Raw genomic sequence first — 17,903 nt, forward strand, 5'->3', positions numbered from 1 at the left:
AGTTATGACAAAATTGAGAAGAAAGTACAGAGATTTCCCGTATCCCCCTGCCCCCACACAAGCATAGCCTCTCCCCCATCATCAACATCACTCCCCAGAGTTGTATATTTTTTACCGAGGATGAACCTACACTGACATATCATAATCCTCCAAAGCCCATAGTTGACCTTAGGGGTCACTCTTGGTGTTGTATATTCTATAGGTTTGGGCAAATACATAATGACATATATCCAGTCTCCTAATACCCTATGGAGTGTTTTCACTGCCCTTAAGAATCCTTGTACTAGAAACCTTTTTTGCTTTTCAGCCCTCTCTGTTCTGACTTCCATCACCACACTCCATCTAAATTTGTGTGTGTGTGGAGGGCAGCAAGAGCATCTCTGTTGCCATATCCCAGAGATGCTTTTTAGTTGTCATCTTCTTGATTCTCATCAGTATCAAGGAGCTGACCACCCGTCATTGAGACTCTGCTGGCCTTCTCTGACCCCAGACTGCTCTGAGGCCACTCTTTTGTTGAACTTTTCTGTCAGCTTCTCACTGTCGATGTTCTCCCAGAGCTTGACCCTGGCCATCTTCTCATCCTGTATTCCGATTGAACTCTGCCATCCCGTCTGTGGCATAACACTCCCAGAAGCGAACTTTTTGGTCCTTCCTCACTGTCTGCCCTGCTGCCACTTCGGAGTGACTTGTCTCCCATGCACCAGGCACTCCCTCACCACACCCCCCGCAGTCAGAGCCCCTCTACAGTCCATACAAAATCCGAGGAGACCTTGAAAATGAATCCGTGTACATCTGTTCCCTTATACTCCGTGGCTTCTCATTGTATCTAAACTAACCCAGGTCAACTGACCTTTGCTCACATCTCCATATTCATCTTATGCTACTCTCCTCTGCAGTCCCACTGCATGAGCCATCTTCTGATTTTTCACAAGCACCAGGCTCCTTTCCTACCTCACAGTACTTGCACGTGGTTTTCCTTTTTTCCTGGAAAATGCTTTCTTTCTTTCTTTCTTCTCCCTACCCTTCATCCCTATAGTTTTACTCATTGCTTGGTTTTTCCAGACAACATCCAATTCTCTGACAGCAACTCGGTGTCCTGCAGGTCTGTTCAGTTCTGACACTACCTGGAGTTGGCACAGACCCCACCGGTTAAGGGCTCAGTCTGCCGGGACTGCACCCACTTCAGATGTCAACCACGAATGGGTCCTCAGGCTGCCCATGCTTCTGCCTGGCCAACTACAAATTTGGGGGTTCCTGTGACCCTCCTCACATTTGACAGTTTGCCAGAATGACTCACAGAACTCAGAAAAAGCACAGCACTTAAAATTACAGTTATTAGAAAGAATGTAACTCAGGAACAGCCAAATTGAAGAGATTCATAGGGCAGGTTATAGGGGTGGGTAGAGAGCACAGCTTCCACTCCCTCTCTGGGCATGCCCCCCTCCCAGCACATGAACATATGTGTTCACCAACCCAAAAGCTCCCTCAAACTTCATGGCTCCTCATTTCCTTCAAGGTTCCATTACAGAGACGTGATTAATGAACTCAGTGTCTAGCCATCTCCCCTCCCCTCTAGTTGTTGGGTGGGGATGCAGCAGGGAGGGCACTGAACATTCTAGCTCTCTAATCATGTGATTGGTTTTTCTGGTGACCAGCCTCCATCCTGAAGCTATTTGGGTCCCTCCCTCCCATGAGTCATTCATTAGGATACAAAGGACCCTCCTGAATTACATTTCAATAAACTTGTTCTAAAAAAAAAAACAGCTCATTCAGACCCAGAGACCCTGTCATTTTTTAAATTATACCTAAAACTGTGTAAATCAGTTTGTACAAAAAAAAAAACTATTAAAGATATATATATTTTTTTAATTTTTAATCAAATTTAAAAGTAGCTCATTCCTTTTTAATACTGAGAGATATTTTGGGACACCTGGGTGGCTTAGTCGGTTAAGCATCTGACTTCAGCTCAGGTCATGATCTCACCGTTCATGAGTTCAAGCCCCGCGTCGGGCTCTGGGCTGACAGCTCAGAACCCGCTTCAGATTCTGTGTCTCCCTCTGTCTACCCCTCCACTGCTTGCACTCTGTCTCTTGCATCGTCTCAAAAATAAATAAACATTAAAAAAATTTTTTTTAATACTGAGTGATATTTTATGTAAAGATCAACCACAATTTATTTCTTCACTTCTTGATGGGAGATGGACATTTGGGCTGTTTCCAGTTTTTGGCTATTATAAAGCTGTTGTGAACATTTGTCTAAAAAAGTGGGGAGGGGGACACTCCTGTCACTCAGAAAATTTTAAGAATTTTAGGACCTCTGTGCCAGGAACTTAGGACAGAGACCAAATAAATACATTTTTTATTATACTACACTCATCCTTCAAAACTTGGCACAGCATCACTTCCTCCAGGATTTCATCCCAGAGCCCCAGAACTAAATGGTCTTCCCTTATTCTCTCTCATAGAACAATACTATTTTTCATCGTGGTCCTTCTCACAGTTTTTTACTTGCTTCATATCTGTGTCCACAGTTAGACTCTTAAGCTTCAAGAGAGCAGAGACACTGTCTCTCATCCGTGCACACACACACGCATACCTTCAGTACCTAGTACACGGTCATTTGCAAATATATGTGGAAAGTAAACTAAGCCTTCAGGAGAACTGCAGTCTTGAGGAACCATAGGCACCAACCTCTCTGAGGGAAGAAAGCTACTGGTGCTGGTTGATGGCACACTTTGAAGGGATGGAGAGGCTGCATGCTAATTCAGTAGTTCCAGTTAGCAGGTGTATTCTTGGAACATGTGTACAGAATGAGATGACCCTGCTGCTAAGCACCAGCCCAATGAGGAGCAAGCAGTCTCTTCTGCTGCCTGGTGGAAGACTGAATGACACCATCAGAATTGACTGGGGACATCTTTAGAGACCATGGAATCTTGTCTAGTAAACAAGGACAGATGGTGGTATTGTCACTCCTACCTTTTGAAAGTGGAACCTTTGGAAAAGAATCCAGAACTTTGTTTATTTCTGAGTTTTGTCTTAAGAACTAGGAATGATGATGATCTTTTAACTGAGAATAGAGTCCCTTTTATGAGCACGGGGAAGAAAATATTTTCCTCAAGCAAGTTAACCAGGTCCCAAAGGATCTACATGAAAATAAGGGGGAAAGAAAGGTATCCAAACGATCCTAAGCACTCTGAAAAATAGCTCAGATAACACAGAAGAGAAGTAGATCGGGATGTTGTGGGGGCGCTTAGTGATTCAAGTGAGAAAATCGGTATAAGTTGAGTTACGCAAAGTATTTCCAGACTCAGGCACAGTGACGTAAACTCTAGATTGTGACAAATCCATTAAACCCTCTTTATGTCTTAATTAGATGCTAATCCAGGCTCTAGTAGGAGCCTTGTGTATGAAGACGGGAATAATAAGACCCACTTGCTTGCTCTGGGAATTAGATGAGATCATGTGTGTGAAAGGGCTTTGTATCTGGGAGTGAGTGCTAGAGTGGTTAGGACGACAACTGGTAGTAGTAAGAAGAGACCCACTAACACTCTGTGGAAGTCTTTGTGGCTGGAGTCACGGGTGCCCGGGCAGCATCTGAGTGAGGTTAAAAAGGAGAAATAGGTGACATCACCTCACCTGGCCAAAAGGAGAGCATGTAATGGGAATTTCTGATGTAGGCAAGATACAATGTACTTGTAAAACGTAATTATCTGAACTTCTGCTAGACCCTTGCCAGACTGACAACAGACATTTTGACAAATCCATTTCATCTTCCAGAAGATAGAAGTGATCATGGCTTCCTGCCGCTCTGGATCTAATTCTGACCAGAATGATGAGTGTAAAATCACAGGAACATGGGAAGAAGCAGTGGTATCTCTGCTTTCAGGTTAGCTTGGAGGTCAAAGCCAGGCCAAGAAATGCATACATAGTTTTAGAAAAGCCAGACTTGTAAGGGCAGGAAAACATGACCATTAGTTAATAGTCATGCCATGCCCTCTGGACAGAAAGTTCAAGATGCTCTCAAAAACGTCATTCTAGGGGTGCCTGGGTGGCTCAGTCGGTTAAGCGTCCAACTTCAGCTCAGGTAATGATCTCAGTTTGTGAGTTCGAGCCCCGCGTCGGGCTCTGTGCTGACAGCTCGGAGCCTGAAGCCTGCTTCAGATTCTGTGTGTCTCTCTCTCTGTTCCTCCTCCACTCTCACTCTGTCTCTCTCTCAAAAATAAAGATTAAAAAAAAAAATGTCATTCTAGCTGCACAATTAAAATTAAGCTGGTGAGAAAACAGAGATGCCCCAAAAGCTGAGCTCTCACACAAATTGTGAGTTTTCTGAAGACCTATATAAAAGGTAGGAAGAAAAACCTAGAATTAAGAAATGGATTTTTTTTAGAATAGTCTCAGGAAAGTGCAAACCTTGGATAAGCAGGAGAAGGTTTAGGATAAAAAGACAAAAGGATTCTTGTTTTCTCCTCAGGTACCATGCTGGCTGGAAGTAAGAGACTCCGCCTAGGGCTAGTGTCCTAGGTTTAAAACGAGAAATAACACTTTGATGATCTTTGAGTGACATTGGCAAAATGTTAATAATTTCCAAGGATAAGTAATAGACGCAAAGGAATTCACTAGATCATTCCCTCTACTTGTGTGTTTGTTTGAAAATTTTCATGGTATAATGTTTCTTTAAAATTACATTTACATAGAAAAATCTGGGAGACAGTTAATAAGAGAGACTGCAGTAGGGTGAAGACTGAGTTACAGCACCACCAGTACATAAGTTAGCGGAAGGAAGAAAAGAAAGGAGGTGTATCAGCGAGCTCCACGTTTTTTGAAATAACTAGAATTTTTGTTGTTGTATTGCCCTGGGAGAAATCATGCACATACCAGCTTTGAGGGACAATCACTGTGAATTGGTATGCTGTTTGTGTCGCTTCTTAGAAAAGCTGGAACTGGTGGAAGCAGCTGGGTTTTTGGTGTTTTTAACAAGTCTCCTTTGAAGACAGAAGCCCCACCTAGGCCTAGGGGGACAGGGGACACTGAGCTGCCCTGGTTTACACCTCTGGCTTGAGGGTAGTCCCAGGAAGAGGCCTCTGAGTGGTACCAGGGTGCTCACCTCTGAGGACAGCCCTGTACTCAGCTACATCAGTAGGGTCTTGGCCAACTTGGAAACTGTTCTCATTCGCTTCTTGCCCTTATATGTGGATATGCTGCCTCCTTGTGTTTCTATTAGAACAAAAATGTAAAAAAACAGGATTGTGCATGGAAACCGAGAAAGACGGGTTACTCTTCTCAGACTCCCTTACTGCTTCTTCCTCTTCTCCCCAACTTCTCAAAAGTGGGGTGCCCCCCCCAGGACATCTTTCTGTATTTGCATTCACTCCCTGGGTGATCTCATCCAGATTTATTACTTCAAATACAATATGCAGGTGACCTTCGAACAACACAGGTTTGAACTGTGCAAGTCCACTTATACATAGATTTTTTTTTAAAACAAATACAGTGCAGTAAATGTAATTTATCTTTCTTTTTTTAATATTTATTTATTTATTTTGAGGGGCGCCCGGGTGACTCAGTCGGTTAAGCGTCCGACTTCAGCTCAGGTCATGATCTCACAGTCTGTGAGTTCGAGCCCCACGTCGGGCTCTGTGCTGTCAGCTCAGAGCCCTGGAGCCTGCTTCAGATTCTGTGTCTCCCTCTTTCTCTCTCTGCCCCTCCCCTGCTCATGCTCAGTCTCTCTCTCTCTCAAAACTAAATAAAACATTAAAAAAAATTTTTTTAATATTTATTTATTTATTTTGAAACAGAGAGCACGCGAGTCAGGGAGGGACAGAGAGAAGGGAGAGAGACTCCCAAGCAGGCTCCACACCATCAGCACAGAGCCTGACGTGGGGCTCAATCTCACGAACCACGAAATCATGACCTGAGCCAAAATCAAGAGGCAGATGCTTAATTGACTCAGCCACCCAGGCGCCCCTTATGATTTTCTTAATATTTTGTTTTCCATACCTCACTTTATGGTAAGAATACAGCATATAATACATATGTATATAATACATATACAAAATATGAGTTAATCAGCTGTTTATGATGTCAGTAAGGCTTCCTGTCAGTAGTAGACTATTAGTAGTTAAGTTTTGGAGGAGTCATAATTTATACGTGGATTTTTGACTCTGCGGGAGGTCAGCCCCCCTAACCCTTGTGTTGTTCAAGGGTTAACTATGTACTAATGACTCCAAATGCCATCTCCAGGCCAGACCTGGCACCCAGCCTTCAGACTCCTATATCTGCCCACATCATCTACCTTTAGTGATTAGGCAGATTCTCAGAATTCAGACTGCTGTCCTGGACCTGCTCCACCCAGAGCCTTCCCTGTTTAAGTTGATGGCAAGTTTCTGAGGCCAAAATCTCTGACTTCTCTGTTCCATACCCTACATCTAGCACATCAGGAAATTCTGTTGTCTCAACCTTCCAATTATGTCAAGATTTCCAGAGTGCTTTTCACACTCCTGTTACCAGAGCCTAACTTGAGCCACCATCATCTCTCCTAGACTGCTGGGCTCCCTATTTCTACCATCGCTGCCCTATTGGTCTCCTCAGCATAAGTTAAATCATGATACTTCTCCACTCAAATGCCTGCAGGCCTTCCATGGTCTGTGTCTTTATCTTTCTTTGCCTTTATCTGTGACCTGACTGCCCCTACCCCAGCCATGGTGGCATCCTCAGGTTCCTCAAGCAGCTCTAGGTATGTCCTTACCTCTGGGTGTGTGCACGGCTGAGCCCGTCACCCAGGCCTGTTTCTGTAGACATCCCCTGAGCCACCCCCCACACCTCCTCCAAGTCTTGCTCAGATGTCACCTCCTCAAGAAGTTAGGCTCACCCACTCTGACCATACTGCTTTATAGTGCCATTGTCACTCCTGAACCCCCTTGCCCTGAACCGTCTTTTTATTTCTGTCTCATTTACTACCTTCTAACATGCTCTGTAATTTGCTTATTTATTTTATTTACTTTTCGGCTCCTCCTGACGGAATGTAAACTCCATGGGGAACACTAGTCTTTTGTTCAGTTCATCAGTGTATTTTGTGGGCCCAGAACAGGCCCTGTCTCAATAAAGTATTGATTAAAGGGTAAATAGAGACTGTCAGGGAGGAGGGAGAGACCAGCAGTGTCAGGACAGCCAAGGTGCCCAGCAAGACAGGAACTGAAGGCTCTCGCCTGAATGATGACTCTGGAAGCCCCTTCTCTCTAGTCAGGGAATCCATTGGAAGGGTCTTCCCTCATTCATGTCAGGGCAGTGGTGGGCTGTGGGAGCCTTGAGGTTTCTACTTGAGAGAGGGTGGAAGTTCAGTCATCTTCACACCTCAGAGTGCCCTTCTCCAGCCGGCCTGAGGGGACCTGCCTCTGGTCCACACTTGGGTACTTGGAAGCCGACCCCATGGTACAAATGCCTTACGTTTGCAGATGACAGAAGTCACTCATTCTCTCTGCTGTTAGGGTAGCTTTTCAAACCTTCCACACTTGGTTTACAGATGAGAGAACATTGAAAGCATTTGCAGTTACAAGACCACTGGGAGGTATTCTCTGCTAATACTTTTGAGAAAGTGGTCGGTTTGAGGTTGACTTTATTTTATAAAAATTATATGCGTTTATTTTGTAAAACTATAGTTGAATATATTATTATATGGAAGATTATTTCTTGTGTATTTACCTCTTCCTTATGGAAAGCTGGTTGTTACTTTAATAATTAACTTTTCTCATTTTGTTAGACTTTATCAGTAAAGGCTTGCCAATTCAGTTAAATGGCACACTTGTCGTTCATTATTATTATCCTAGAACTGTTTTTCTTATTTGGGATGAGCCATGACAGGTCATTCCAATAAAACACCCAGTGGGAGGTTGCAGCTCTCTCCCGGTGCCTTGTGGGGACAGTACTGTCTTGATGTAGGACAGGAAGCTCAGCTTCTGAGAGTCTCCTCACACTGGCTTCCTGTGAACCAGGACATGGTTGTGATGAATCATCAGAAAGGTGCTTGGAATTGGTATTGGGAGGGCACTCCCTGCCTGACCTGCAGTGTGGGTGACAGTGCTGATTCTGGGGGCTGGGATAATAACTCAGTACTTTCCTTTCTCACAGTTGTTTCCTCTCTTTGCTCCTGGTGGCTGCTGTGGTTTGGAAGATCAAACAAAGTTGTTGGGCCTCCAGGCGTAGAGAGGTAAGCCTCAGTGGATGGTTCGAGAATGCCTGTAAGAGCTTCTTCCTTTCTGTTCCTCTAAAGCAAGTCAGTTTTAGCTATTTAGTGATAATTGAAAGACATACTGTAGGGGAAGTAGTGCTGCCCTTTCCGCAAAATGTGGTCAGTAGATTTCAGTTAGTGCTATACAGAGTATAATTAATTCTGCACCACGTGCTTTTAACTTTCTAAAAGGAAACTCTAATATTGACTTGCAGATTTCAGTTCTACCCATATTCTACCGGCACTCTGTCCTTAATTCAGGCAGGAGATCTGAGGGCTCAGTAGCAGAGCCTTTCACAAGAACGAAAGTAAAATTAATGAGCTAAGCATCTCAGAAATATCTCTTCACTCAAGGAAAGATAAATCGGTGTCTAGTCTAGTTAAGTTTTTGCTTGAGTTTTATTTTTTAGCGAGTCTTGATTTATTTCTAGTGCTGTGTTCCAAAAGAAATACCAATAAGTGAAGGAAATATTTATAATTGACAAATCAAATAAGTAAACTTGGTTAAAAACTACAGCATAAGATCTTTGTTTATCATAACTTTCACCGATATTATTTGCCTTCTAGTCATCCTGTCTATTGCATCGTTGCTAATGGAAGGGCACTGAGATCCAGACTGACATACGCTCCTTGATTTTCTGTATCTACTCATGCCCTTTTCTACATAAAAATTGATCTGGGGGCACCTGGGTGACTCAGTCGATAGAGCGTTCAACTCTTGATTTCGGTTCAGGTCATGATCCCAGGGTTGTAGGATCAAGCCCCACGTCAGGCTCCGTGTTAAGTATGGAACCTGCTTGGGATTCTCTCTCTCTCTCTCTCTCTCTCTCTCTCTCTCTCTCTCTCCCTCCCTCCCTCCCTCCCTCCCTCCCTCCCTCTCTCCCTCTCTCCCTCTCTCTCCCTCCCTTCCTCCCTCCCTCCCTCTCCCTCCTTCTCCCCCACTCGTGCGCTCTCTCTTTAAAATAAAAAATTAATTGTATTAAAAATTGATCTGTAGACAAGATTTAGAAGAGAACAGGAATGTGTGAAATCAAAACTCATAGGCATGCAGCACTGTTCACTGAACATTAGTGTCTATAATGAGGTTAGCATAGGCTCCAGGATATGGGCCTCTTCCTGGGGGCCATGACCGCTTTTCTGACCCATGTAAAGGTGTTGTTATCATATAGATAATGTTGCATCCTTTTAATTATCATTTTTAAAATTCAGTGGGTAACATATTCAGAGGGATTTTTCTCATAGCTGTGTTACTAAGACATCTTAAAATCCTGATGAATTATACAGTGTTCTGAAAAAATGTAAGTTATCCAAATGGAGTAAGAAAGAAAGAAATGGGAAGCCTCAATAAACCAGTGGCCAGGGAAGGAATTGAAAACTTGTCAAAATATTACTGTCTCCACAGAGGGCATTACCCAGGGATTTTTATTTTGAGGTGAGCTTATGTAAACAATACTAGTCTATTTTTTCCTTGAGTGCTTATGAGAATTACTTAGTTCCAAAAGACATAAACTGTTCCCAAGTAAGGGAAAAGATGGAAAGCTTAAAAGAGCCCTAACTCATTATATGCATAGAAAAGGCCAGTCATATAATGACTATAGGTGCAGCAGTCTAATTGACCAGTGTAATAAAAGGATCATTTCATACCAGAAAACCTATTGGAATAGGTTATATCAGTGGGTAAATATAGAACCTAAATTTGTTGTCATGGCCAAATAATCATGTCCTCTTTTATTGAAATTCAACACCCATTCCTAGTTTAAAAACAAAACTCTTAGTAAACTCAAAAATATTGCCTCCTTGTTAACACTAGAAAGGATATCCAGATAACCAACATCACTCGTGATAAGAAAATATTAGAAGTTATGCCAGTAAAATCCAGACAAGTTTGTTACAATAAGAGCTGACATTTGAACATTTCTAAATTCCAGCCACTGTTCTCAGAGGTTTTATATAGATTAATTAATTTACTCCTCACAACAATCCTATGAAATAGTTACTGACCCTAGTGCTCTCTCACAGATGAGGAAACCGAGGCTCAGAGAGGCAGAATAACTTACCCATCATCGCACAGTTGTACTCATGTTCTCTAATACCTGGTCTGTGTCCAGGTTTCTCCAGCTGTCTCAAAAGATATCATTTTGGACTTGATTTGTTTGAACCAGGGAGGATGAGGTACTTCTAATATGTGGTATTCTCTAATAAAATCCCTTAGTTCTTGGTGCATTAATGCTTGCTATGTTGATCAATAGCAACTTCTTCGAGAGATGCAACAAATGGCCAGTCGCCCTTTTGCCTCCGTAAACGTTGCCTTGGAAACAGATGAAGAGCCTCCCGATCTTATTGGGGGGAGTATAAAGGTGAGAATGTGATTCAGAAGTCCTGAAAACCTGTCCAAACTTACGCTTTTAAGTCTGGGAAACCACAGAGAACAAGAGCCTTATTCTGTTGCCTCTTAAGGTTCTCTCTCTCTCTCTCTCTCTCTCTCTCTCTCTTTAACAATAAGGTGACACACTGATGTTGTCAGGTACTCTTTTGCTTTCATTTTTCAGTTTTTCATTCATGTCATTAAGTATTCTCATGTTCGAGGGATTTTAAAATATAAATGATTTGTCTCATAGTCTTGGAAGTATCCTGTGGCATAATACTTTAAAACTTGTATTAGAAAAGAATAAAATTGAACCATTGTTTTTTATTAGCTTAGGAAATTTTCTTAAAGGGGCAAAAATCATTAATTCACTATGCATTCCATGGAATGTAAATATTACTGACCTCTCCAAAAAAAAAAAAAAAAAAAGTGGTGAAGAAAGTGATAAAAGTTTCTCTTGACAAAATGATGAAATATTTCAGATATTCTGGGGAAGTAGTTATAGATCCTAAATTTTCAAATACTTATTAAAGCATTACTGAGCTCATAGGAAGTGGGTGAAATTCCCAGGGAATACTCTCCTATCCTTCCCCACAAAAAGAAGAAATCATGAACCAAAACCAGAACCAAATATGTTGTGAAGTGGTCCCAGATTGGTTACACACCACGACTGCCAGCTGAGGTAAGTGCATATCCTCTCTGTGGGAAAACATCCCCAATTCAGCCCTGTAGGATCCCCACAGATCAAGATCAAGCAATCAGAGATCACCAAGGACAAGAGAGAGAAGCTAGTAGGAAAAGGAGTTAGCAGGCACCGTGGACAGTGGGTTTAGACAGGACTTCACATGTTAGAGTAGACCTCTAAAGAGTATAATATAGCTCTGTATGAAATGTTTAAAGACTTGAAAAGAGAATTATAAAGATGAAGACACCATGAGTCAAGAATGACCAGAACTGCAAAAGAAACAAATGGAACTGTCAGAGATGGAACATACAGGGGCACTGGCTGGCTCAGTCAGTACAGCATGTGACTCTTGATCTCGAGCTCGTGAGTTTGGGCCCCCTTTGGGTGTAGAGATTACTTAAAAATAAAAAATAAACTTTAAAAAAAAGGAAATGGAGGTGCCTGGGTGAGTCAGTCAGTTGAGCGTCCAACTTCAGCTCAGGTCCTGATCTTGTGGTTTGTGGATTTAGGCCCCGGATTAGGCTCTGTGCTAATAGCTTAGAGCCTGGAGTCTGCTTTAGCTTCTATGTCTCCCTCTCTCTCTGCCTCTCCCCCACTCTCACTGTCTCTCTCTCAAAAATAAATAAAACATTTTTTTTAAAAAAAGGAAATGGGACATATAGTGGTTAAAATTTTTTAAATGACTCAGTTTACATGTTAAACAGCATGTTAGACTCAAAGGAGAACTTCTGAACTGGAAGATGAATTTGCAGAAATTACACAGAATGCAAGACAGAAAGACCAGGAGATGGAACATATAACAGATAATAAGAATATGGAGTATAGGGGTACCTGGGTGGCTCAGTTGGTTAACCATCTGACTCTTGGTTTCGGCTCAGGTCATGATCTCGTGACTTCGTGGGTTCAAGCCCCACGTGGGGCTCTGTGCTGACAGTACGGAACCTACTTGGGATTCTCTCTCTCCCTCCCTCTCTACCCTACCCCCACTTATGCTGTCTCTGTCTCTCTCAAATAAATAAAATGTAAAAAAAAAAAAAAAAAAAAAGAATATAGAGGATAAAATGAGAAGACCTAATATATATTTTATATATATATATATATATATATATATATATATATATATATATTGGATGATTGCCACAGTGTGGAACAATTGGAACCCATGGGCACTGGTAGTGGGGATGTGAAATGATGTAGCTGCTGTGAAAACCAGTATTGTTCTTTCTCCAAAAAATAAAAATAGAATTATCATATAATCTAGCAATTCCTCTTCTGGATATATACCTGCAAGAATTAAAAGCCAGGCCTCAAAGATACATTTGTACACCCATGTTAATAGCAGCATTATTCACAATAGCTAAAAGGCTGCTAAGAGCAGCCCTAGTGTCCATCAGTAGACAAGTGGGTGTGTAAAATGTGGTCTATACATACAATGGAATATTATTCAGTCTTAAAAAGGAAGGTAATTCTCACACCTGCTACAACATGGGTGAACCTTAAGCAAAATAAGCCAGTCACAAAAAAAAAAAATACTGTATGATTCCACTTTTATAAGATGTATAGAGTAGTCAGGTCCATAGCAACAAAGTATAATGGTGGTTGTCAGGGGTTGGAGGGGAAGGGGGAATAGGGAGTCACTGTGTAATGGGTGTAGAGTTTCAGTTCTGCAAGATGAAAAGACTTCTGGAGATGGATGGTGGTGATGGTTGCATAACAGCATCAGTCTACTTAATACCACTGAAGCATACACTTAAAAAGGGTTAAGATCCAGGATGCCTGAGCGGCTCAGTCAGTTAAGCATCCAACTCTTGATCTCAGCTCAAGTCTTGATCTCAGGGTCATGAAGTTCAAGCCCCGTGTTGGGCTTCACTCTGGATGTGAAACTTTAATAAAAGGCGGTGGGGGGGGGGGGGTGTTAAGATGGTAAATGTTATGTGTATTTTACCACATTAAAAAATAACTAGGGAAAAAAAAAGAAAAGATACTTAAAGGAAATGACAAAGTGACAGCCTGTGACTTCTCATTAGTAACACCAGAAGCCAAAGGAACGTGGAAGAGTGTCTCCAAACAACATAAAGAAGAGAACTGCTAACTTAGAATAGCGTGCCTGGCAACTTGGCCTTCCAAGAATGAGGATAGAATGAAGATCTCTAACAATTAGAAGGAAAGCTGAGTTGGCCACCAAAAAAGTCCTGTACAAACGAAATGTCTAAAGGATGCACTAGAAAAAAGGAAAATTTACCCCAGAGGGAAACTGAGGTATAAAAAGGAATTGTGAATAAGTGAAATGGTAAACATATACATGAATCTAAGCAAACATGATAAAATAACAATTTGTGGGATGTAAAAAAAATAGACAAATCTTAAGTACTAAGCAGCACCATATGTCATATATCAACAGCATATGACCCAGTTGGTTGCTTCTTAAAACACTTTCTTGACTCTCCTTCCAGGACAGCACACTCTCACCTTCTAGCTGCTCTTTCTCAGTGTTCTTTGTTCAACCCTCTCCAACTCCCCACCTCTTTAACAGTGGTGCACATCCAGCTCAGTCTTTGGGCCTCCTCTCACTTCTTTTACACCAACTCCTTTGGTGACTGTTGTAGCCCTATTCGAGCTGCTATAACAAAACACCAGAGAATGGGTGTTGTAGAAACAAGAGAAATCTCTCACAATTCTCAAGGCTAGGAAGTCCAGGATCAAGGTGCTGGCAGATTCAGTGTCTGGTGACAGCCCCCTTCCTAGTTCATAGATGGTGCCTTCTCACTCTGTTCTTACATGGTGGAAGGGGCTAGGGAACTCTCTAAGGTCCCTTTTATAAGGGCAGTAATCAATCACCTCTGAAAGTCCCCACCTCCAAATATCATTGTATTGGGCATTAAGATTTAACATACAATTTTGGAAGGAGACAAACATTCAGACCACAGCAGTGATCTTTTCCATCGTGGGTTTATATTTAATACCATGATCTCTGCTTAGACCTCTTCTGTGAGCCTCTGACTCCTATATCCCATTGCTTACTCAGAGTTCCCACTTGGATATCTTAGCAGCCATCTCCGAGTTAACATGTCCAGAGCTGAGCTCTGGATGTTACTCCCCACACCTCTTCTCTTGCATATTGCCCCCAACTCAGTACATATCACCTCCATCATCCTAGCTGCTCAGACCAAAATCCTGGAGTTGTACTTGGGCCATGCTTCCTCTCATTCTCATTGGACAACCAGTCCATCAGCACATGTCTTTGGCTCTGTCGTCAACTACTGAGCACACCTCCACTGTTGTCACTGCCCTTTCACCCACCCCATCCTTCCCTGTGCTGTAGCCACCATAGTTCTGGAAGTTATTTTATTCAACCAAATTGAAGAAATGAATGGCATATTTGGGATATGACGGGCAGAATTCCGAAGATGGCCTCCAAGATTCCCATCTCATGGTTTTTCAATCAGACACTACTCTAGGTACTGTTACAAAGGGATTTTGTAGGAGTAATACAAATCCCAAGGTAGCTGAGACCATAAGATACTGAGGGAGTTTTTTCTGGCTGGTGGCAGGAGAGGAAACATGAAAAGGACTTGGCATGCCACCACTGATCTGAAGCTGGAGGGGCCATGTGAGGAGACCTCTGGAAGAGTGATCCCCTCCAGATCACCAGCAAGGAAATGGCGACTTCAGACCTACAGCTGCAAGGAACTAGAGTCTGCCAGCCACCTGAATGTTTTTTGAACAGATTCTTCCCTAGAGCCTCCAAATAAGAGCCAGTGCAGATGGTAACTGGGCTTCCACCTTGTGAAGATGAGAGCTGAGATCCTGGAGAACTTTGTGAGATAAGAGCTGAGAATTTTCCAGAACTGATGGAAGAGATGAATATACTTGTATCTCTAAGGAGGGAACTCTAACAGAGCTCGCCCAAACTTCTGACCTACAAAACTGAGAGAATATAAATAGGTGCTGTTGAAAGCAACTAAGTAATTTGTTACATAGCAATAGAAACTAATACAGAGGGCATATTTAAAAATCACCTGTGGGGCACCTGGATGGCTCAGTCAGCTGAGCATCCAGCTCTTAATTTAGGCTCAGGTCATGATCTCACAGTTTCGTGAGTTCAAGCCCCGCATCGGGCTCTTGGCTGTCACTGCGGAGTCTGCTTGAGATCCTCTCTCTACACTCTCTCTGTCTCTCTCAAATAAACTTAAAAAATAGATAAAAATCACATGTGAAGGCTGCAGTATTAACACGTGAGAAACACCGTTTTAGTTAATTCTTTGTTTTCTTCCACCAGACTGTTCCCAAACCCATTGCTCTGGAACCGTGTTTTGGCAACAAAGCTGCTGTCCTCTCTGTGTTTGTGAGGCTGCCTCGAGGGCTCGGTGGAATCCCTCCTCCCGGGCAGTCAGGTGCGTATGAAGGCCAGTGACAAACCCGAGAAGTGTGAACTTGGGTGTAGAGGCGACAGTGAACAGTAGGCTCATGCCTACCTCATGTCATTGTAAGGATTCTGCAAGATGATCCCATTGTGCCTGGTGTTCCCTAAACTGTCTTTCCTGAGGTCACGGTTCTTTCCCAGGGACGATCCCAGAGTTCCCTCCCTGCACCAGCTCCCTCGGCCTCTCTGCGGTGTTGATGCTTCTGGCCACACCTTCCCTTGCTGCAGTGTTTTGCTCAGCTCTGTCTCTGCCACCCCTCTCTTGTCTCTTTTTCCCTTACTCTGCCTTGAATGCAGGACGTCCCCCCTCCGTCCATGCGTTCTTCTTCAGTCATCTTACCTACTCTCATGGCTCTCCTCCAAGCTGGACACTCTCAGATTGGTATTTCTAGCATGACTACATTTCTTTTGCTTTTTCACTCTGTTTCAAATATAAGGCAGAAATAGCAATTATAACAACTTAAAGGAAGTTTTTAGAAATGTACTCATAATTGTACCATCCAACACCCAACTATGTTCATTGTCCTCTTTCCTTTCCAGCCCTGACCAGCAACTTTATTGAAATGATTGTATAGATCTAATTTTTTCTTCTTCTTTTTTCATACAACTCATAAACATTTTTACAGATTACTACATAACGTTTTACCAGTGTCTTCTATGCAGTTCTATCAAGTATAAATCATAATTTCGATAAATATCCTCTTATCAAACACTGAGATAGGAAATACAGTTTTGGAAAAATCGTGGAGTACTTTGGAGGGATGCCTCAGACAATATGCACAATATGTTTTACACAGCTTTTAATTGAAATGATGGGGGTCAGGGTTGCCTTAGCCAAAGAAAGCCTTATGTCTGTGATAAAATGTGTCCCAGAATCCTTGCCCAGCCCCTGAGCTCCACAGCCCCCCAACTATAGCACTCAAGTTCAGAGGCGCCTCCAGCCAAGCTTTCAAAATGGTTTCTGGGTCTTCATGAGGAAGGCCTTTAGGCATGATCAGGCCAGGATTTGTCATCTTCATAGGGTAACAGCTTGATTTGCCCTCACCTAGGGATGTGAGTTCAGCTTCTAACTCGGCTTTACCTGTATTGAGGGTAGAATGACCCATTAACCTGAACTCTGGAGCATGGTCTCCTGCTGCGTCCCAGCTCAGCAGACTTGGCCTGTGCTCCCTAAGAGCAAGGCCCTGACTGCAGTAGGGAAGTGACAGGCTTGTGGTACTGTGGCCTTTTCTGCCCTGCCCTTTGCCTGATAGACCCCATCCTGTTCAAGTCCTGATAAAAGCCTGCACACCACCTGAGACCCACCCCAAGTGAGCCCATCCCTGCAACCTCTTCTGTACTCCCAATTTTAGATGGCTCTTCCTCAGGACTCTGAGAGTGCCCAGCTCTGCCTTTGCTGGAACAATGTCACTGCTGTGGATTCCCCAAGAGTGCCAGGCACATGCCTCCATTTTATAGGCTCAGTGAAGTGGAGTGACAAGTGGCACTCCCATGGCTCCTGAGAACCTCAGCAGAGCGCTGAGCCTGAGCTTGTTCACATGCACGGGGAACCCAGCTCCCAGTACAAAAAGGAGAATGGAACCACTAGTCCCTAAAGCACAGGTGGTAGAGGTGGTGGGGTGATGAGCCAGGTACTGTTCTAAGATTTTTACGTGGATTCACTCAGTGACTCCTCACACAGGCCCTGTACTGCTATTGTCCCCATTTTGCAAATGAGGAAACTGAGGCATGAGGTGGTTAAAGAACCTTGCTTATTCCAAAGCCTGGCCCCAGAATGTGTCCTAACCTGTGTCATAGGATAGATACAAAAATAACCAGTGTTGCGTGAGTTATGTGGAATGAATCTGAATTTACTCAAAAAGAGTGCTGCTTTTTCTTGGCACCCTTTTTGGAGGCCAGCAGGAAAAATTTACCACTTAAAGCACGGCTGCAATCTTATTTAAATGTTCCAACTGCCAAGCAGAGTTCTTTGCTTCATTGATCTACTGAACAGCATGCTACATCTTTTGTGTAAAAAGTAGGGAGGGGAGAACAATATGTATTTGTATTTGCATCAGTAAATCCTGAAAGAATATATACAAACTAATGAAAGCAGAGCTCGGATGGAGGGAGGTGGGAGGCACAAAGCGGAAGGAAGACTTTTCCCTATATGCTTTACTTATTTGTTTATTGCACTCCAAGAATGTAAAAAAAAGTTTTTTTTTAAT

The 17,903-nt window shown here is 42.8% G+C and overlaps 1 protein-coding gene across 5 annotated transcripts in view; it reads left to right on the top strand.

Moving 5' to 3' along the window:
* Positions 1-17,903, top strand: part of ATRN (attractin) — a 168,261-nt gene that overhangs the window by 145,783 nt on the left and 4,575 nt on the right. For 3 of the 5 annotated variants that reach the window (XM_047851704.1, XM_047851706.1, XM_047851707.1), the window contains exons 26-28: positions 8,124-8,202; positions 10,473-10,580; positions 15,553-15,667. In XM_047851704.1, coding sequence (XP_047707660.1) covers positions 8,124-8,202; positions 10,473-10,580; positions 15,553-15,667 — 302 coding nt within the window. Of the gene's footprint in view, positions 1-8,123; positions 8,203-10,472; positions 10,581-15,552; positions 15,668-15,819; positions 15,826-17,903 lie in introns of all 5 variants that reach the window. The other 2 variants (XM_047851711.1, XM_047851708.1) reach the window with 2 other exon arrangements.

This window comes from Prionailurus viverrinus, chromosome A3, assembly GCF_022837055.1.
Source record: "Prionailurus viverrinus isolate Anna chromosome A3, UM_Priviv_1.0, whole genome shotgun sequence".
In the NCBI taxonomy this organism is placed as follows: domain Eukaryota; kingdom Metazoa; phylum Chordata; class Mammalia; order Carnivora; family Felidae; genus Prionailurus; species Prionailurus viverrinus.